The sequence below is a fragment of the Crocodylus siamensis genome, chromosome 9, assembly GCF_052110815.1.
Source record: "Crocodylus siamensis isolate JL-2025a chromosome 9, ASM5211081v1, whole genome shotgun sequence".
Classification (NCBI taxonomy): domain Eukaryota; kingdom Metazoa; phylum Chordata; order Crocodylia; family Crocodylidae; genus Crocodylus; species Crocodylus siamensis.
This window is the reverse complement of record NC_143403.1, coordinates 71,034,363-71,054,989: the sequence shown is the minus strand read 5'-3', so window position 1 is coordinate 71,054,989 and position 20,627 is coordinate 71,034,363. Positions and strand designations below refer to the sequence as shown.

Sequence of the window (20,627 nt, the reverse complement as noted above, 5' to 3'; positions counted from 1 at the left end):
AGGTCGGGCCTCCGTTAACTCCGGCGGGAGCAGCTTGCGGCAGCTTCGCCAGGCCACCGCCAAGTTTGGCATGTGAGGGGAGAGGGTGACATGCCGAGGTGACCCCCTGGTTTCAGGGAGATGCCGTGACCGGGGAGAAAGGTGTCAGCAGCCAGGACAGGCCATGCCTGGAGCAGTCCTCCGCGGTAGCCCCCGGGCAGCTGGCAAGGTGTTGAGGAGACTGAGGGATACTGGCAGGGCCGAGCATCTTCAGCCGGGCCAGCCTGGAGACGCATGGACCCTGGACGACCAGCTGTGAGCAGGGCGCACCGGAGGAGGGCAGTGGGCAGCGTGGGGGGGCAGAAGCCCCATCTAATGGGCTTGCTTTTATGCCTCGGTTTTTCCTCTTCCTGCTTCAACTGTGCAGTCCTTGCTAAACCCTCGGGCTCCTTGCTCGCGAAGAGGGACGATATTACTGCTCCGGGGCGCTCCAGTGATAGTTTCCCAGCGTTAGCGGGGGGGCTGAGCCGCCACTAGGTTTGCATGGGTGCGTGTGGCTTGATGCGCTCTTTTTATTTGATGGCTTTGTGACAGCACTCCCAGATAATTGGGCCCAGCCCTCGTTAGTGCCAGGCAGAGGGCCTAGGTGCAATCCGAAAAGCTGGTCCCGGCTACTTAAATTGCACCCACATCAGGAGGGAGGAATTTAAGGCACGCGGGAGAGGGGGAACGCCCGCCGCTTTTCTCCACAGAGATTTTTTTTATCTCCAAGGAACCGGTGAGCAGCGCCCAGTAGACGAGATACACAAGGCCTTAATAAGCCCCACTGTTTTGTGCGTGGGACCTATTGAAGAGGAAGAATGACCCTAAATACCTCGAGAAGGCAAATTTGGGGACAAATGAGGGGAAATGACAAGCAGAGAAGAATGTCTAATGGGCCAGGAAGGTCTCGAATCACTCCAGTGGCCAGCAGAGAAAAGGCCCTTCTCCCTGGCTTCCTCCCTGCAGGCAGTTAAGGAGGGGAAGGGGTGATGTTGAGCGCTCTTAGATCTACCTCCGTGTAGATGACCAGCCACAGAGGAAAAACTTGTCCTTGGCTGAAAGACACGGGCTCCCTCGAGCCAGGAAGCGGGAGCGTACGGATTCCTTACATGGGACATTAGCTGGGTGGCACGTAAAAGCCTTGCACAACAGCCTGACAAATGTGATTGCTGCCCCCCCTTTGACAGATCATCACCCAGCGTTGCAAGCCGACACAGCGGCTCTTGTGAAAGATGTCATTTTTTTCTCATTCCTATTACCAGAACAGAACTAGCAATTGAAAATGTGTATTCAAATTAAACCTTTACCCCCCACATGAAAAGCAAACGCATGCAACACGAAAGCCTACGTTACATCCTGTAATCCCATGAGTGACATCAAGAGTTGGATCTATTTGGGGCAAAAGTGCAGTTGGCCTAGTACGATGTTGTAATTAGAGGAACCAACACGTCTGCAGACAACCGGGTGTTACGTTTGCCTTCCTTGGAGGGCAAAGCAGGTTAAGCATTGCAAACACCTTTGCATTCACGAGCTTCCCCTATCCGAGGGAAAAAAGAAGTCTAAAGATCAGTAAAACCACCCTTGCCTTATCTTCTCTCCTGAACACATGCTCTTTGTCTGAATCTGGTTTTGATAGAAATCAACTGCTTTCTTCTGTATATACCAGCCTTTCCAGCTCGCTGAGAGAGGCTTTTTAGCATAACTACATTAGGAGAGTCATGTTTAAGAACGGCTCTAATTCCCCCGAGGCAGGAGTGAAATTGCAAGTGCATGGTGTTCTTCCCTTCCAGCTGACTCCTTTTCTACAGGTGCATCTTGTTGCATGTATTCCTGAGCACAAAACGATTAACCACCCAGCTACTGCTCACCCAACGAGTGACGGGGGGAGCCCAACCACGCAGCAATGCACCTGATGCTGTGAACAATGGAGGTACCTCAAGTGCGTTGACCACAATAGGCAGGTTCGTGCACGTGAAGGTAGTCACAAATGTGTCTGCGGGTCCAGGCGTGGGAGCTGCATGCTAGTTGTAAGCCACCGTGGAAATGAGTGTTGCTGTCTTTAAGCTGCGTTGCACAAAATGCGAGGATCAAGGCGATTCTTGCTCTGCAGATATCAGGGACTTTGGCTAGGTGTAGGGAGGGCAAACTGAGGGATAGGAATCCCAGAAGGAGTTACCTTCTGGGGGTTTTGAATCACCTGCAGAAATTGGACTTGGCCTCTGCCCGGATGCCCGTCTGAGCGTGTGAGATGGCAGCAGGTGTCTTCCCAAAGGGCTTCGTTCCAGCAGGGGCTTGAGGATGATCAGATTGGTCACTCCCTGTGCCAGCTGACTGAGTGTGCGGCTCTAAGCCAGTCTGAAACCAGTACACAGGAGATCTTTGCCCACACAACTGAGTTTGGGTCGCGTGCGAGGTCTCCATGCAGCGAACCGCAGAGCACAGCACAGGGCGGGGTGGCTGAGCCTTGCCCGCAGACTTTGTTTGAACCCCGCTTTCTTCCCCGTAGTAAATGAACATGAAATGGAGCCATGCGCGCGCCTCGTCGCCACCTGCGCAAACGCCCCTTGCTAAACTACCGCCCCTCCGTCTGGACAGCAGGGAGCCGAGAGGCCAAGCACGAAGGTAAGTAAGCAGGCCAGAAGAGCAAACTAATTAAACACAACCCCCGGGGCGGGCCGCTGGCTGGCTGGCTGATTAATTAAAGAGGGTTTCCTCTCTTGTCCAGACTGACCTATTGTTCTGGCTCTGATGGCTTCCCATCAGCCTAATCCAGACGGAGCTATCTAGGGATGGAAAGATCAGTCTGCACCCAGCCTGCTTGTTTTTGCACACTTTGGTCTCCACTGGTGCTGCTTATTTTGGCTGGGGAATGCGGAGGTGTGTTGTGGTGTAACACTCGGCAAGTAACCGGATAGACCTAGCTCAGGCCATTCCTTCACGGCTCCCCACGGAGCCGCAGCAGCCGTGTGTGGCACGAATGAGCCTTGCCTCACCTGATTTGTGTAAATCAAACAGGACTCCGCTGAAATCAGTATCTGCCCTGGGAATGAGATCACAGCCCAGCACAGGTGGATCTCAGAAGCTGCAGCTACGCTGTGTCTGGGGACGTGGGCGCACAGGTCATTTTTATTAAGGTGATTTTGTAAGCTCTGTGCCCTGAGCTTCATGCTACGCTCACCACCTCTGCGTCGCCTCGTCTTGAATACAGTCTTTTGAAGCAGCCAAGAGAAAACGGCATTGTTGCAATAATCCCTTAGCCCTCGGCATCCTCTCTGGGGGTTGACACCCAAGACCTCTTCCCAGTGCAGGCCTAAGCGGGCCTTGTCCAGATATCGATGGAAATTGCGAACTATTTCAGATTCCCACGTTTTGCCGTGTTGGGGAACAAGTGGAAGGGAAAGGAGGTGGGGGTTGCTTTAACAGCGGGAATGTCAGACTCCAAGTTTTGAAGTTGGGAATTGTAATTGTTTAAAAAACTGGGAAATTCACGTTTTGAGCACGAAATTCACAGGGGAGGGGAAACTGGGCTTGTTCCCTAGTCCCTGGGTTTCAAGGCAGGGAAGACTGTTCTCATGCCAGCTGTACCACAGGCTTTCTGTATGGCCTTGGCCCAGTCACTGGAGGCGTGTTCACCCTGCCCAGCGCAGCGCCATGTCGAGATAAAGGAGCGAGCTCTACATTCACAGCCTCTGCCGCGGCTAATTTACCACGAGACGCTCTCGGCAGGTTTGGGGTATCTCCGCAGCACTGAGCAGCGTAGGCGCAGCCTTTGAATACAGGGGGCCCAGCATCTCCCTGCCCCCCAGGCTGTGATCAATGCACTGATGACTGGGAGGCACTCATGATGCCAGGGACACGTGTTAGGAAAGGCAGGCTCGGCAGTCAGGGGTGGCGGTTCGGGCAGGCTGCTTAAACATTACTCGGAGCATGTGAGGTCAGGACTTCCTGCTTTTGCTGGATGACTGGAGAGTCAGTGGGTTTATTACGCAGAGACCGGCGCTGAAACACTCAGTGAAGAGAAGGGACTTCTGAGTCACTGACTCTGGCCTGGGTGTGTGCAGCACGCACCGCAGCACAGCTGGACTGGAAGAGCCTGCGGGCTATAAATAACAATGCTCTGAGGCTTTCGGTGGTGTCCGGTAATAGCTGCTAGCCTCCACCTCCTGACAAGCGGCTGGGAGAGTGAGCTAGAGGAGAGGGGTGGGCTGGTAACATGCTCACTGGCCTGCAAGGGCCTGGCTGCCCACCCGCTGTCCCCGGCCCCCCAAAGTCAGCAGGAGATTTGCTGCAGGCTACAGATGGAGCCCGACTGCTACCCGGGGCGTCCAGCTCAGCTGTCAGCAGGAGCGAGAGGCAGGAACACACCTCCGTCTTTCCCTTCTGCTTCTGGCCTAGCGGGGACTAGAAAGCCGGGTCTCCTGCATGGCACGGCACTTCCTCCTGTTCTTCCATTTCTGTGCAAGTGCCTGGTGCTGCCCCTCAGAGCTGGGCTCTGCAGTGCCCCCACCTCATGGAAACATCTGGATCCCAGCTGTCTCTGGCTGCTGCTTCCAGTTCATGGCCACTAGTCACCGAGGAGAGGAAACGAGCACCAGGAGACCTTGCAGGCTGGGCTCACTTCTTTTACTCGGGAGGTTCACAGGTGCTTCCTCAGGCCACGATCAGTATGAGTCTGCCCCCACTCCTCCTCACTGTCATGTTACTAATAAGCCAGCGGAGAGGCTGCAAAGACCTCGTTTCAGCTGAACTCCAGTGTGCTTGGTTTGAGTCTCGTGGATGCTGCCATCGTGCCAGGTCTCTGGGATTGTCTCCCACGAGATCCGAGTCCCCCCCAAGCCAGCAGCAGACAGCGCGCACCTGCTCTCTGCTGTTGTTTTGCAAATGGCAAGGCAAACCCCTGTCAAGGTGCACCTCCAGCACGGTGATTCTCAACCTGGGGGCCCTGAGATCCCTTCAGTATCAGGTGTGCAAAGAGGAGAAACCCAGAGACTTCAAATAGGACGCTGTAGCATTAAGAATGTGCTGAGCTGTCGTGGTCTTGCTGAGTTCTTTGCAACAGAAGAATTGCTTGATTATTTTTCCACAGTCAAGCAATGAGTGAAAAGTAAGCACTGGCATTTTCTAAGGGATGCCGTAAGCCCGGCAAGGGGTGCCGCGAGTCTAAATACGAGCTGCTCTCCACAAAGGCCAACAGGCACTTGGTAGCTTGAGTGGCAAAGGTCTGTCTGCGGTACCAAGGCAAGGCACGTCTGGTTCGCAGAGCCTCCTTGGAAGCCACGTGGAGGATGCCAGCATGCATTGTGCATAAACAGAGCTCTTGGGTCGGAGGTGGTCTCTTTGTACCCCCGAAAAAATTATTTCTTTGCAAGCTTTTGGGTACACGCACCCTTCATGAGGCTGAGGGGAATTCAAAGACTGTAAAAGTTCTCCCAGATGGACAAGAGACTTCATTTTGCACAGGGGAGGTAGAGGGTGAGAGCGTATTCCCCTGGGAACCTCAGAGCCCCTTGGCGAGAGGGCTGCTCTGTGATGTTCAGATGAGCCCAGCTTCTTCCCTGGAGGTGTCCGAGGTCAGGCAGGGAGGTGAAAGTTTCTTCTTTCTCGGCTATTACCTCTGACCTCCAACACATCTCCCTGAAGCATGTGCAGATGTCATTTTTGCAGCAGCTTATTCACTCTTACAACAATTCAGGACGTGAAAGACTCCCCTGAGCACCGTTCCCCGCAGGTGACTGGTGCATCGAAGCACAGGTGTCCTGTGTGCCAGCTGCTTGCCACGCACCGACCGTGGCATTGCTGCTGTGGCTCTCTGCCCTGCTCCTCTTTTGCTGCAGCGAGACCAGAACGTGCGGCGAATGCAGGATGAAGCAGATCCGCTTGTCCTTGCCGGAAGAGGGTCGTCCTCATCTGTGCCTTGGCACTCTCCCCGCCGGAGCTGGAGCGTGAATGTGTTCCCTCGGCTGGCCAGAGGCAGATGAATGAGGAGGCTTTCAAGAGCTGATGCCCTATAGAAAGCTCTTGTTTGAGACAGAAAACAATTCTCCGATGCCCTACGACAAGGGCCCGCTAGATGGCACCTGAGGTCCATCTGTAACTGCATCCCTCGCTTTACACACCAGAAATGTGGGCAACTCTTTGGCCTGCAGCTTCCCCTGCTCTTCCCGTGGCTCTGGCAGGGCTGCATCCAGCTCCCAGAGCATCTGAAAGGGGAAAGCGTGCAGCTCTGGAAGCACCGACCTACCCACTGTTGTCTAGAGGCGTTCACACTCAAAAGGAGGCAGTGGCACCATTGCCCCGGGGCAGTGAGTCTGCTCTTCCGTGCACTCAGGTGGGGACTATTAGCAGTGCATGTCCTTAGCAGCTGAGGCTCCTCAGCCCAATGCTGGACCTCACAGCAGCCCCCTGTGCGTGTGGTGACTGACAGCCAGTGTTGTAGTTGGGGAAACTGAGGCACGGAGGCAAGACGAGGCTTTCCTGCGTTGCAGGGCGAGGTGCTGTTAGGTCTGGGACTGAACGCGGGACGCCTCGTCCCCTCAAGAGAGGAGTAGGGTTGGAGCGGTGGCGCCGCGAAGGCCCAGGTGTGCAGGCAGCCAGCGTTTTCCGCAGAAAAGCTTTTATTGGACCTGCTCGGAGGTTGAGAGAGGCGGCCGGGGGCCGGGTTACCAAAGGGCGAAGGGAAGCCGGCAGGATCCAGCCGCGGCACGGGCGGAGGGGCCAGGTCTTCGCGGGGTTCGGCGTCCCCCGTGGGCGCGCCTGCGTCTGCGGCCTGGGCACCAGCGGCCAGGGGCCAGGCCCTGCCCGGAAGACCCCGCGTGCTCCGGCCCGGCGCGCGAGTGGAAAACCTCCGGCTCGCTCTGGAAAGCGCGCGGCTCCTGCGCTGGCCCAGCCCCAGCCCCAGCCCCTGCGGAGGACGTGGAGACCCCCGTGCCCACCGGGCCGCGACGGCGCCCGCCTCAGCCCCAGCCTCGGCGCGGGCCCGGGGCCTCTCCCCGCACAGGTGCCGGCCTGGCTGCGAGGCCGGACTCCCCCCGCCACCGGAGCCTCGCGCTACGGCTCGGCGCGCAGGCCGCGCCGGGCGTGAGGGGCTGCCTGAGGAGACCGCCGGCGGCGGGCGGGGCCTGCGGGAGCGGCGCTGCCGGCCCCGGAGGACGCGCGGGGACAGCTCCGCCCAGCCCGGCCCGAGCCGGGGCGAGGTGCAGGCGCCGCCCGGGCCCGCCGCGCCATGGCCCCGCGCCGCCGCCGCCGCCGCCGCCGCCGCCGCAGGTAGGGCCGGGCCGGGCCGGGCCGCGTGTGCGCGCGTGTGCGCGGCTGGGGCTCCGCGTGGGCACGGGGGCGCGTCACCGGGCGGGGGTCCAGCGGGACCCCGGCCCCTGGGCCGGACGGGCAGTACGTGCATGTGCACGCGCGTGTGCGCGGCAGGGAAGCCGGCCCCCCGGGAGGCCCCGAAGGAGCACCCCCCGCGCCATGCGCGGTAGTTGCGTTGCCTGCCGCGCACGTGTCCGTGGGACGGTGCCTGGAGCAGACCTCGCGCGCCCGGACAGCAGAGCGGCCCGTGGGTCTGGGGTCCGGGCGCCCCCTCCCCACGGCCGCGGGAGGGTCGTGTCCCGGCCTCACCTGGAGGGCACAGGCGCTCGCCTTCTCGCGCGCCGACTTGCTCCCGTGCCCGTGGGTGTCGCCCACCTAGGGCTTGCCGGGATGTTGGCCTGCAATTCAATGAAGCGTTTGGCCCCTCGGGACCGGATCGTCCGTCTCGCCCGGTGCTTGTGCGTGGGCTCGTGCGAGCGGTACCGGGACACGCACCAGCATGAAAGGGCTGGTCGGCACGCGTGCTGTTGACTGAAGTCCCGTACGCGCCGCTTGCACGTCTGGCTAAGCGAGGGCGGCTTTGGCATGTTTGTCTTTGTAGCCGGTCTTTGAAGCGTGTTCATGTTGAAAAGGCGTGTTGGGAGGGGGGGAAACGTGCCTTGCTCTCGCCGGTCATGTGCCTTTCTGGGGACACGGGCCGCCCGCGTGCCCCAGCCCCGCGTGCGCTCCGCTCGTCTCCCCGCCGCGCTACGGGTGCCCTCGGCCGCTGTCCGCAGCACGTGCTCGCCAGCAGGCTTTCAGAGCGAGCAGCGCTGGTGGCGCTCCTCTAGGCTGGTGTCGGATGGAGATGAGGATTGGCCCGTTTGCTCCCGGAGGGTGTCGTGTAAGTGTGCGCGCGTACGGCTTGGGTTGCTTTTCCTGCGTAAATGGATAGTAACTCCACCCGAGTCGCTTTGGTTATCCCAGCCTGTAAGGAGGAGCAGGAGTCTGAGCGTTTTTAGTCATGCTGGGAGACGTCCCAGTGGTTTTTTTTTAAAAAACATCTTAAGGGCTCGAAACCTCTCAGGGCCCGGTCCAGAAGATGGTTCTGGTGTGGGCCGGGGCGCCCGACGGGCAGGATCTAGAGGAAGGTTTGTCAGACAGCATCCCAGTGCCCCCAGGCAGGGGGAAGAGGCGGCCTCCGCGCTGCACCCCTGCTTCCACGCATCGAGCACGCCGGGGTGTTTCAGGCCAGGCCGTCCTCCTTTTTGGGTCAGAGCTGCTCTTTTCATAATGGATTGCAAGACAGGTGCGTGTCGGGGGGGTGTGCCTGATGTGTGCCTGAATCCGCAGGGCACGCCGGGGTGTTTCAGGCCAGGCCGTCCTCCTTTTTGGGTCAGAGCTGCTCTTTTCATAATGGATTGCAAGACAGGTGCGTGTTGGGGGGGATGTGTGCCTGGATCTGCAGGGCCGGCTCCGAGGAGCGTGCGCAGAGCATCCAACCTGACACCGGACACTTGGCTGCGAAGGCAACATGGGTAACCCCATCCCCTCTCCTCCCTGGATCCGGCTGCCTGTAACCCTGGAGCGGCGAAGGGGGTTTTGACGCGGGCTGCTGCTGGGAGCCTGCAGAGCTCCGGCACTGCCTCGTGGGGGTCGCTGCGCCACATCCAGCCAGCTTCAGCTAGGCTCCGAAGCCATGACCGTCTTCAAACTATTTGGCGTATGGTTTTTTTCGGTTTGTTTGTTTGTTTTTTCCCCTGCTTGAAAGAGCCGGTTCATTGTGGCAGGGGAACCTAAGTTGGAAGCCGGGCAGGAAACAGAGTTGCAGCATCTGACAAAGTGAGCTTCAGCACGCAAAGGCTTGTGCTATAAATATATGTGCGTGTGTGTGTGTATCTAGAAGGTGCAAATCTACCCTGCCTTCTAGGAAACAGAGAGTGCCTGGCATGAGGCTGCAGCAATGCAGGACCCGGTGAGGGGACTTGAATCTGGCTGACGGGGCGGCCTGGGAAGCGTGAGGACCCGTGGAGCCAGGTGACATGCACCTTTCAGGGGCAGGGAAGGAGGAGGCAGGGGACACCTTGCAACTGCTGGAGGGCCAGCATCCACCTGCCAGCATCCAGACAGAGGTGGGGGGCATGGGGACAGCAGCACGTCCTTGCTGCCGGGTGCTCCCTTTAAGCTTGCAGACCTGCCTGAGGAAGGCGTAGACTCCTCCCTGGCTGCTCCCTCTGTGATTAGATTCTCTCCAAGAGGCTCAGTTTCCATCTGACTCTAAAGCCCCGTTGTTGTGAGCCGGCCTCTGTGCCCAGCGCGCTGCCAGACCGCCCATCCCTCCAAGGGGCTCAGAATAGTCCCCTTCACGCGTGTTAACCCACCGGGGATCGATGGCTTTACTCCAAGGGTACCGAGCGCACCAGCGTGGCAAGAGGTAAGTCAGACCTAGCCTGGGGATTAAATAGTCCTAGCATTTAAACAGAGCCCATTGAGTGAGAAACTGTGCAGCCGGAAAGCCCTCGCTTCCTCCTCTGCCTTGCAAAGAGCCCTTCGTTCTGCGGAAAGCAAGGGAATTACGAGAAAACCTGGTCTGCCCTTGCTGTTTACAGGGAGCGTTTGCTTTTTCTGTGTTTTTGGCCCCGGGGATGGAAGCAGGAGACTTGGTTTCATTTTCGAGTTGAGAAGCCCTAGCTCAGGGTTGCAGTGTTCGGGGCTGCTGGATCTGCAAGCGGCGGTAAAGCAGTTTATCCTGGCAGGACAGTCAGAAAAAAAAGGGACGCCTTATTGGTTCTTTGGGTCCAGAAACTTTGATGATCCTGTTTGACAGGCGCTGCGTTTGCGCCACGTTTTCTTTGATGGCGTGCTTTGAAAGTCGGTGGGTCGCCTTTGGATGTGCACTGGATGGGAAGTCCCATCCCACCGCCCTCGTGCCTCTCCTTGACAGCTTGCCCTGAGCCAGGTCTGCGGGTCGGGTCCTGGGGTCGGTGCCGAAGACAGCCCTGTTTGCTGGCCCCGCGGCAAGGGGTAAGAGGGGTAAGGGGCCAGAGGGGTAATAATGGAGCTCCTGCCTCTTTCGTCTGAGCGGAGAAAGCTCCATTGATTTCCCTGGGAATCGGTGCCAGTCGCGGGAACTTGAGCCCAGCAGATCATGTGGTCATGTTGATACTATCAATACTTCTGGCAGCAGTCATGTAGAGTCTTTTTAATTTGGGCAGAGTGAGATTTGCTAGTCTCCTGTAACAGGTTTGCTTGCAGTCCGGGCGAGAAGCTGCAGTCACCCAAAAAACACCCTTGTGAGCACGGGGAAACGTGGAAGTGGTGCTGGGCATCCTCCCCTTGCTTCGTGACCTGCCTAGGGAGAGGGGTGGCTTTGCTTTTGTATAGTATGAACAGTGGGCTCAAATCTCTTCCCCCCCCCACCCCACCTTGGTGCGTCTTGAGAAACGTGGGGAATGTGAAATCTTCCTTTTGTCGTCAGCTCATCTGGATGTCACAGAAAGGTTTATCAGCAGCTTTCTCAGCCGGGAGAGGAAAGGGCAGCATTTCACAAGGCTCCCCAAAGAGGCTTTCTCCCAGGTGGTAGTAAAACCTGGATAAATCCCCCTCCCCGCCGGAGCAGGCCGGCTTTCATTCTCCCGCTGCTCGCGCGGACGTGAAGCCCACCGCCTGGGCTCTCGGTGCAGATTTCCGTGGTAGAGGAGACCTGAATCTCTCAGGAAACAAAACAAACAGAGAGCAGGGCTGGGGTTTTTTTTTTTCATATCTAGAACTTGAGCTATCGTCGAGAAGAAAAAAAAAGTGCACAGCTTCACTTCCCCTTTCTCTCGAGGCATGTTTCTGGGCCTGGCTCCCTCACAGAGGTTGTCACGTCCCTTGTCGAAGCATCGAATGAATGCCCCTTGGATGATTAGCAGCCTGCGGAGTCGGAGAGAGATGGTCACAGGCCTGGAGCAGCCCTGCGTTGCCTGGGCATGTTGGTGCAGTGCTAATCCGGGGCAGATCCTCACGGCTTTGGGGCTCCCTGTCTGCAGCCAGATTTGACCCTTGTCCGGCAGGTGGAGGCCTCTGCGCTCTGCTCCCAGGCCCCCCTCGAGGCCGGGGAAGCGGCTCCAAATGTCACCGTGACCTGGAGCTGTGCTTGCTGGAAGTCAAGTTCATCCTGTAACAGGGCAAGCACCCCCGGTGCATGTTTTGGGGCATGCTGTATTTTACAGCGTACGTTTTTTACTCCCCTGCGGAGAATTAATAGCAATGATACATCCAGCTTGTTCTCGGGCACGTGCACAGGAGGGTTTTACGTGCCGTGCTTCAAACAGCCGGCTGCACGCTAGGTCAGGGTTTCCATCCCTCGCTGCCTGGTCCTGAGAGCTTCCTCAGTGCCTCGGGACCCATGTGTTTGTGTTTCTTGGGGGACTGTCCTGCCCCAGGCCACAGCTGCCTGCCATCTCCCGGCTTCCTGGACTGCAGCAAAGCAACAGAGGGGAAAATCAAGCCCATCCGACATCAGGAAGTCCTTTTCCCTCCAGCACGTAATTGGAGAGTGGAGCTTATTTCCGTGAGATGTGGAGAAATCATGGGGTCTGCAGGAGGAGGAGGTCAGGTCTGTGGACGTGGGAATGTCCTGGTGAAGCTGTGCTCTTGGTGTTAGGGTTTAGGATCAGATCATCGTGACAGGCAGGTCCTCTGACCGTGGCGGGGTTTGTGGACATTTCTGGGAAGCTAATCTTGGAGACAGGGCAGCAGTTTAGTGGGACTGTGGCCCTTCCCCCCGTTGACCTCAATGCATACAACTCTCAGGATGCTGAGGTCTCGCTGCCAGGTGATATCTGAGGTGCTGTTCTCACCAGAGGCGAGATACCGTGTATCCTTCATATCCCAAGCTATTGGTATCTGAGCCTTCGCATGAGACGTCCTAGCTCGACATCCTGAGCTAACCTTTAAAACAGAGGAAGCGCTGGGAGTGTGTTTCCTACTGTACTAGTGGCTAAAAAGGTACATTGTACTCTGAAACACATTTCCACCGGCTTCCCCCTCCTGCTTCCAGCAACCCAGCAGTGTGCCTGGACCCTGCATTTGTGCATGTCGCAGGAAACCTAGGCGTGCAAACCACCTTCACCCAATTCACGTGCAAATGCAGCTGGCTCCTTAATGGAGGTGGGTGGAAGATCTGTCCCAGATTGTGAGCGAATCATCTGTAACCAGATGCCTTCCTCTAGCACGGAAGATGCCTCTACCAAGCTTTTTCTAATGGCTTTTCCCTGCTCTTCTGAAATGGGTGTGCTCTCTGCTGCCTCCGGGACCCGGGGCCGTCTGGGAACAGGAGGCCACGTGACGGGGACGTGTGTCTGTTACATCAGAACGGGTCGCATTCTGCCGCGGGGCTCAGCTCCCCCACCCTGGGCGCCCCTGCCGCGTAGCCCGCCGAGGAATCGGGGTCCCTGCGGCTCCGGTGCAGCTGTGAACGTGGGGCTTGGGATCCTGCGCGGCCTTTCCGGATCTGGGACAGTTGGGGAAGGCGGCCCATCCGGAGTCTCCGCGCCGGAGCGGCCGGCTGCCATCGCGCAGGCCGAGCACGCGTGCTGTCTGCGGGAGGAAGCGAGCGCCGTGCCGGAGGATGCTGAGTCACTTGCAGGCTGGCAGCGCTGATAGAAGGGGGCCCGAGCGGGGGTGAATGGCTCGGACGGTCACACTGACGCACATCCACGGTGCGCCCAGCTCTCGCTCCGGGGCTGCCGTCTTCCTGTGTCGCCTCGTGTCCCATCAGGTCAAGCGACATCCTGAGTGCCTGCGGCGATTCGGAGCACGTTGGGCAACGCCAGGCTGGCGTGGCGCCGATACGGTCTCCCCGCCGCCGCAGAGGGAGTCCCGTGGGCCCGCATAGATCGTGGTCCAACTTCCCGATGGGTCGCAGCTCCGTCACGCCCCCGCTTACAGGCGAGGAGGGAACGCATCCGCGGCTGCGTTGAGCACCCGATCTCCTGGCTTGTTCTGGGCAAGCCAGGGACCCTCCTGGATGCCTCCAAAGAAGTAGAAGCCAGCCGCTGCCCGCCTGCCTTCGGTCCGGGGTCTGGCCAGGCGCAGCCTGGGAATGGCAGGATACGTAGCTTGATGCGAGAGGAGGGTGTTTCCTGTTCGTACAGCATGCTGGCTCCGATAAATGCTCCGTGCAGACGAAAGGTACAGTGGTCCTCCAGCTCGGCCCAGCCTGCCACGGCAGAGGGGCGAGTGGGAGATCGCAGATCTAACGCAGGTGGCTTGGGCTGACCTGCGCGGGATCAGTCTGTGCCCAGGACAGCGAGCCGGGGCACTGGGTCTCCAGGCTGTCGCGCACCTGCAGCTCTCTGCAGGAACGTGATAGCGCTGGAGGGCGGTGGAAGGTGACTGGAGGGATTCTGGCACGTGGTGGGGTCTGCCTCCCCCGGCCGGCCCGGCAGATCTGCTCCGGGGAAAGGTGGCTTTGGAAAAGGAGGCCACCAGGTCTGCAGGCTGGTGGGACTCTTTGAGGAAACGTCTACAGCCCTCGGGTGTAACGTGCACGTGTATTGGCGTGCGGGGCCCATCCGATCAGGTGGTTCCCTGGGGGTATGCGAGAGGCCTGCGGTGCTGAACCGGGGACCTCCGGCACTAAAAGCATAAGCTGCTATAGCCTGAGCCCCAGGCCCAAGCTCTGTAGGTGGTGGCTGTCAGCAGCCCGGTCCCCCTGTGTGAGCACAGCAGGGGTGAGCCTGCGCGGCGGATACACCTGCCGGACCAGAATCCAGGCCTCTCCCCCGTGCCACCAGACCTCGGTGGGGCCGCCACGACTGAAGAAATAAAAACGCCGTTTGTGTTGCTGCCTTCAGGAGAGAGGACTCTGGCTGATCTGACGTTGGCCCCTGACTGCGGATTTCACTGCCGCCTCCTTCCTGACTTGCACTGGCAGCACGAGGAGAGTTGGCCCCGCGAGCCTGGCTGATAAACAGCGAGGTGCCTTTGTGGTGGGCTCTGCTCCAGCAGCGCCTGCCCCAGCGCCGGCCAGCCAGCCGTCTCCTTGCGGGATTGTCCGGCTAGCGATCCGCCCTGGAGAGGAAGGGTCTGGAGGTCTGGCTGCTTCACGGGCTGTCCCCGAAGAGCACGGCGAGCAGGTTCGGTTTGCAGAGGAGAGGGTTACTCAGGTGCCCATTCTGCATCATTATTCTGCCGCCTTGCCAGGCCCACCTGAGAGATGCAAGCGGAGGCTCATGGAAGAAGGATGCAGCAAAGCCTGAGGGCTGGCGAATGGAGCCAGAGCTGACACAGGAGCGCGGAAAGCACGGGTGGGAGCCCTGGCCTCGGGGTTATTCTGGTTCAGCTGGTGGCACAGATGAAAGCTGCCCGGGTTTGACCTTGCCAAGCAAAAGCCTCGACCCAGCGGCTCCCGGAAAACCAGGCCAAATGCCCAGAGCTGCACTTGGGGGTGGAAAGGGGCAGGTGGCCCACATCTGCCTTGGGAGCTTCCTCAAGGTCAAGGCTGTCTGCAGAGTCCTTGCCTGCGCCGCTTTGCACCTTTCCAGCCGGTGATGGAGACACGGAGATAAGCCAGTGGGGATCGGGCCCGGCTCCGATACTAGAGGTTTGCAGCTCACAAGTGAATATTGCAAAAAACCGACGCGCTGGAAACCCCCTCCTCCCTGCTGGGCGAAGCGCTGAGCAGCAAGGAGCAGTGCGTGCGCGGAGAGCCCCGGCAGGTGGAATTCCCGGGGGTTGTGGGCAGGTGACTTACAAGATGCGCTGCCTCTCCCAGGTGGTTTGGGAGCGGTGCCCGGCTCGGGGGCACCGTGCCCAGAAGAGCAGAGGGTTTTGGAGGGCAGGGATGTGCCTGGGGGAGACGGCTTCTGTACCTGGAAAGGCTCTGAGGCCTTGTCTGAGTGGTACAGGAGGCGCTTGCCCCCGCCCCGGGGCTGAGTGCCTCCAGCTAGCTGGCCCTGGCTGGCCTGCCCGCATACCCACGCCCCCGTTTTGGGACAGGTGCTCCCACCATGCAACAAGTGCTGTGATTGCTCCTGGCCTGGCTTCCCGCCCAGGGGCTCGGTTTCTATCAGCTCGGCCTCTGGAGAAACGACGCTGGAGACGCAAGTGAAACCCAATGCGGCTGTCAGCCGGGGTAGAGCCAGACCTGGGCTGGCATGGAAAAGAGCTCTGTGCAGCGGGGATCTGCTTCCTGGCACGCCTGGCTGACGGGGTTGCGTCGTCTGAGAGGCAGAGAGACCGAGGCACAGGACAGCGACGTGATGTGCCTTTGAGGCCACCTCCCCTTTGCTCCCGGAGAGGAGCACCTCGCTGCTGGGGAAGCAAGGTGTCTCGTGTTGCCCCTGGCACTGAGATGCCGCGGACACCAGAGAGAGCAGGGCATCGTGGCCCCTGCGCCTGGGTTGTAGCCGGCCTCTCTGGGCCCCGTTCCCTGTACCTCGACTACCCCAGACAGAGGCAGGGAGGATGCAGCTCTTCCTTAAAGCAGCTTCTTGCCCTCTGTCCTCTGAGCTCAGCTTGCACACGGCCAGTTCCTCAAATCCTTTCCCCCTGCAGCGATTGGGTGTTTGTCTGAGTACGGCCGGGGGAAAACCCCTGGGGCTGAGGGGGGCTGGGGCTGCTCTCCCTCGGTCCTGCGTGGCCCTGGGCATTGGGGCCGTGGGAGCGCTGTTTCCAGGGCTCTGTGGCGTGTCTCCCCTGCTCCCCTTCCAGCAGCCGTGGGGACAAGCCAGCACGATGCGGCCCCCCGGCTCCTAACCTTGCCCTGCGGCTCGTCCAGGAAGACCCCTCACTTCGCCTTCTGCCCTTTGTCTTTTGCAGCCTGCCGGAATCGCTCCAGCCACAGCAATGAATGGGCACGCGCTTGCGGCCGGCCGTCCAGCGCATCCCCACGGCTGGCATGAGTTCTGCGAGCTGCACGCCATCAGCACGGCCCGGGAGCTCGCCCGGCAGTACTTGCGCTTCGCCCACGAGAACCCCCACCATGAGCTGCTGGCGGCCGACAGCTTCTCGGTGCAGTTCGCCCACCTCTTCCAGCAGTACTTCTGCAACGAGGTGAAGGAGGGCTTCGCCATGAGCCAGTACCGGTTCCTGCCCTTCAGCCGAGTGCGGGACTACCGGGAGACAGGCCGGCGCCACACGGACGGCTCTCTGAGCACAGTGGCTGCCAAGGCAGAGGTGGAGCTGAGCGCCCGCGCTGACCAAGCTGACAGGACCCCTGACACTACGCCAACTGGCCTGCCCAAGGCCTGGAGCTCCGAGGAGCTGACGGGTCCCACCTCCCCGCTGGCTGCCCGCCGGCGCTTCTCCTTCACCCACCTGCGCAGGAGTTGGCGCAACCTCTTCCGCCGGAGATCCTCAGAGGCCATCTCTGGCGAGGGTGGGGAAAGGGAGGCCTGCGAACCCGGGCTTAAACCTGGCCTGAGCAGGAGGATTCTGCCTTGGTCGCGGGAGCAAGCCCCCGAGGCACGCAAGGAGGGGCTCTTGAGGTACGGGCTGGTGGATGAGACCTCCATGGACAGCGGGACGCGGTGGCAGCGGTGCCGGCTGGTTCTGCGCAAGGCGGGGGCGGCCGACGGCGAGGACCACGTCCTGGAGCTCTTTGATCCCCCCAAGGTAAGAAACTGGCCATGCCTGGGACCTCCTTCCCCAGGCACCGTTGTGGCCGAGGCTTTGTAAATGGGTGCTCTGCTTTTGTGAAGAGACGTGGCCTGGTCCAGGGGCCAGATGGACACTTCCCTGGCTGGGGCTGGGGCCTGGGGGTCTGTCGGGAGGAGTCCAGCCAGGCTCCCATGCCTCTTGTGGGATTGGCACCAGCTGATGTGCCTGACCTAGAGGGTGGGGAGTGGAGCCCTCCTTGGGGTCCAAGATTGGGCCCGCAGTGGCCATCTTGGTGCAGTGCCTGTCCCAGCATGGCTGCCCATGGACAGAGCCGAGTCGGCTCCAGGCTTGTCCCTGGCACCGGGAGCTCCCTGGCACGTGATCCCCATGAGCACGGCTGAGCCGGACCGGTCCTGTCCAGGCAGCAAACCCGTGTCCCATTAGCTGACACCAGCCCTGAGCCCACGCCTGCTTTGTGACCCGCCCGGTGAGGAGGGCTCTCCCCTTGCTTGGCTTCCTCCATGGCTCAACAGACGTCACTGCTCAGACCCAGACATGGCCTCGGGCTGGTCGGAGGATTGAGCGTGGGGACCGGGCGAGAGCCAAGTGGATGCCAGGACCGGATGCTTTGTGCAGTGGGCCCTGCTCCCTGGTGAGATCAGCTCTGTTGTGAGACCTGTTTTGCCCCGGTCCAGAGCATTGCTATGACGAAGGCAGGGCAGCGCTGGTACAGCCTTTCCTAGTCAGCCTCTGTGTCTAACAGGGGCCTCCTTCTCCCTGAGGCACAGAGCACAGAAGTGACTTGACCAAGGGTATGTGGCAAGTCAGTGGCAGAGCTGGCAATGGCATGTAGGGGCTGATTCTGCCGTTCTGCTGGTGAGACTGTGTTGATGGGGAGATTGGACCTGTCCTGTCCTCGCTCCTGTAGTGTCTTCGCTGTCGTGTGGGCCCCAGCAGCAGCACCCCTGAGCAAGAAAGGGAGAGGGGACATGCTTCCAGCTGGGAAGCTGCAGCATCTTGTGGCCAAGTCCCATGCTGGGAGAAGCCCATAGCAAGTCTGGGCAGGTGGATGCACCCAGGAGCAGGGGCCGGGCCTCGGCTTTGCCTCTGGGACCGTGCTTTTAGCAAGGTGTATGCTGTGCTCTCCGCTGGGGTCAGGAACGGGCCAGTCTGCACCTGGGACCTGGTCCTGCAGGCAGCTCTGAAGTAGCAGGGGCCATGTCCTACTTAGGTGCTATAGGCCTGGGCACCCAGGGGTCCCCTGGGACCCTCAGGCCTGCGAGAGCTGCCCCTGCCCCCAGCTGTGTGCTGGTGCTTGACCTGGGGCCCCATGCCTCTGTCCGCAGGCCGCTTTGTTTTTCCGAGTCATTTGTGCACACTGGGAGGGCAGACTTGGCCAGCTCTGGGAGACTCCAGGATGTTAGTCAGCTCATAAAATCAGGGCCAGGCAGAACTTAGGACAGGGAAGGCTGAGCCATTGCAAGGGAGGGGATTTGTAGCCAAGTTCTCCTGCCCGGCTGGCCTGGACTGCGGGGGGTTGTGTTATTTTTTGTGAATGCACATTTCACTCGAATGTCTCATTAACCCTCCGGAGGAAGGAACCACGGGTGCGAGGTTCTGCATCCTTGTCCGTACGATGACGTGCATCCACGGACCTCTGCTAGAGCCCCCGGTGCAGCCAGGGATGCAGCGGCTTGAACTTCCTGATATTTCGAAGCTTAGTAGCAAGCAAAACACCACAGGACTGAAAAAACCCAGGGCTTCCTGTCTGCAGTACCGAGAAGCAGGCAAGGGCCAAAATGTCCCTTTCGGTGGTAACTGCAGCCCTTGGCTCCATGTGAAGGGCCCTCCATTGCCCCGCGGCTGTGTGCCATCAGTGCCAGCTGCGCGGCAGGGACCCGTGGCTGCGCTGTGGTCTCTGGGGCCTGTGTGCGTTTGCGGTGATGCTGCGTTGCACGTGCTGCTTTCACTTTTCACAGCTTCCCTCTGGCTGCCCTGAGCCCAGGCCTGGAGGTCTCGGGGGACCCTGTCCAGCTACTCTGCATCTGACGACCCTCCGGACTCTGTCCTGGGTAGTCCGAGGCCCTCGGACCTGCTCTGCCAAGCCCAGGGCAGGATTTCTGCTGGGCCGGGCTCCCCTAGGCCAGACCCTGAGCTGCGCTGGAGTCACAGCTGGGCCTCTGGGCTGCAGCGGGAGTGAGGTGTGACCCAGCAGCTGTTGGTTGTGGGCTCTGCAATGCCCCCACCCTCCCCAGGCGGTCAGCAGCAGCAAGCCAAGAGCGGCCAGAGCCCAGCGCGCGGGGCAGGGGGGCTCTGAGGCTGCCCTTAGCCGACAGGCTGGGTGCAAAACCATTATTGCACTGTTCTGCCACCTCCTCCTCCCCAACTTGAAAGGAGACCCCGGGCTTAGGGCAGTGGCAGCCCTCTCCTGGCTCATGTGAAGCCGGGGGCATATGCATGCCTTTGGGCACATGCCAGAGTCAAAGGGAAAGGAGAAGCACCCCCTGCCCCGACTCTTCCTTACTCACTCTGTGTGGGGCTGTCCCAGCCCCCTGCCTCGTCGCTCGGGAGTTGGTTTTCATCCCACAGCCGTGCCTGGGGCAGTCACGGCAGCCGAGCGGTGGAGCCTGCGAGCCTGAGTGAGGATGTGGTAATGCGCTTGCAAATCGCGTCTCATGGCAAGCAAATCTAGAAGCTCGATTTGGGCTTGCTCTGGGTCCCACCGAGCCAGCTGCTCGGGCAGGGGGGCAGTGAGGTTCCCCTGCACGGCTGCACGGACTTGGCTGGGCGAGGGGGTGTGCTTTGGGTTGTCGTCCCCACCCCCAGCTCCTGGCCTCCGCCTGCCCGCTATCTCCTGCTTCCCAGTGGGGCCGGGGGCACAGCCTTCTCTTGACGCCCAGAAGAGCAGTGGGAGCCCATTTGTGTCAGAAAACACGACCGTCTCTGCAACGACCTTGGGAAGCTATTCGTGATTGCACTTGGCTCATACACCGCTGCCGGAAACGGAGCTGACTGCAAACAGAAAGTGAATCCTAGTGCCGCAGTTGTGCAAAAAGCAAACAAATGGCAGCTGAGAGGAACTGAAATTGCCCTTTCTTTCTTTTTTTTCTCCCCACCTAAGTCTCCAGGCCCCATCCTGAAGCCCAGTCCTGTCCTGGGCAGCATTCAGGCTTTCCCCCTGTAAAGCAGAGCAGAATTCAGGGATTTCAGGTTTGGGGCCCCATGCTGTTTGTTCTTTGTCCCCGTCCCAGCCTAGTCCAACCTCAGATGCTCCCGGATGGTGGATTGGCATCCAGTCCTCTCGAGGCAACCAAGAAAAGAGGAAACAAACCCTTTTTTGGTTGCTTTGCATCTTAGAGCTGGGGCTTGAGCCATGGTTTCTGAACACTGGAGGGTGATGGTGCTCAAAGCGACGTCCTTTCCCTGCCTGCCTGGCTTCGCAGCCCTTGGGTTGCCTTGGGACACGTCTTCAAGCTTTCTGGGTTGTTGTTTTTTTTTTCATAAGCACGTGGGGCCTACAGGCTTTTTTCCTGGAAGAGGCGAGTTGAGCCTGGTCATGGGCTTCTAGGAACTGAGCAGCAAATGGCACAAGGCTGCAATAGAGCAGCTGATGACCCTGGGGTCGCTGTTTGTGTGCCAGCTATGTATACATGTGGGTGAGCCCCCACCACGGTTGTCCCAGGGCTTGGTGGGCTTCCCTTGCTCCGCCGGACGAGGGTATTGTCCAGCTGGCC

General features: G+C 59.8%; 1 protein-coding gene across 5 annotated transcripts in view; it reads left to right on the top strand.

Moving 5' to 3' along the window:
• Positions 1–1,413: 1,413 nt before the first annotated feature.
• The window catches only part of SH2B3 (SH2B adaptor protein 3), a 57,461-nt gene continuing 38,247 nt past the window's right edge, over positions 1,414–20,627 (top strand). Inside the window, exons 1-2 of one of the 5 annotated variants that reach the window (XM_090063105.1) lie at positions 1,414–2,643; positions 16,114–16,908. In XM_090063105.1, the coding sequence (XP_089919231.1) occupies positions 16,141–16,908 (768 nt within the window). In that variant the 5' untranslated portion in view covers positions 1,414–2,643; positions 16,114–16,140. Of the gene's footprint in view, positions 2,644–7,129; positions 7,285–8,645; positions 9,740–9,800; positions 10,330–12,676; positions 13,483–16,113; positions 16,909–20,627 lie in introns of those variants that run through there. The other 4 variants (XM_090063106.1, XM_090063104.1, XM_090063102.1 and 1 more) reach the window with 4 other exon arrangements.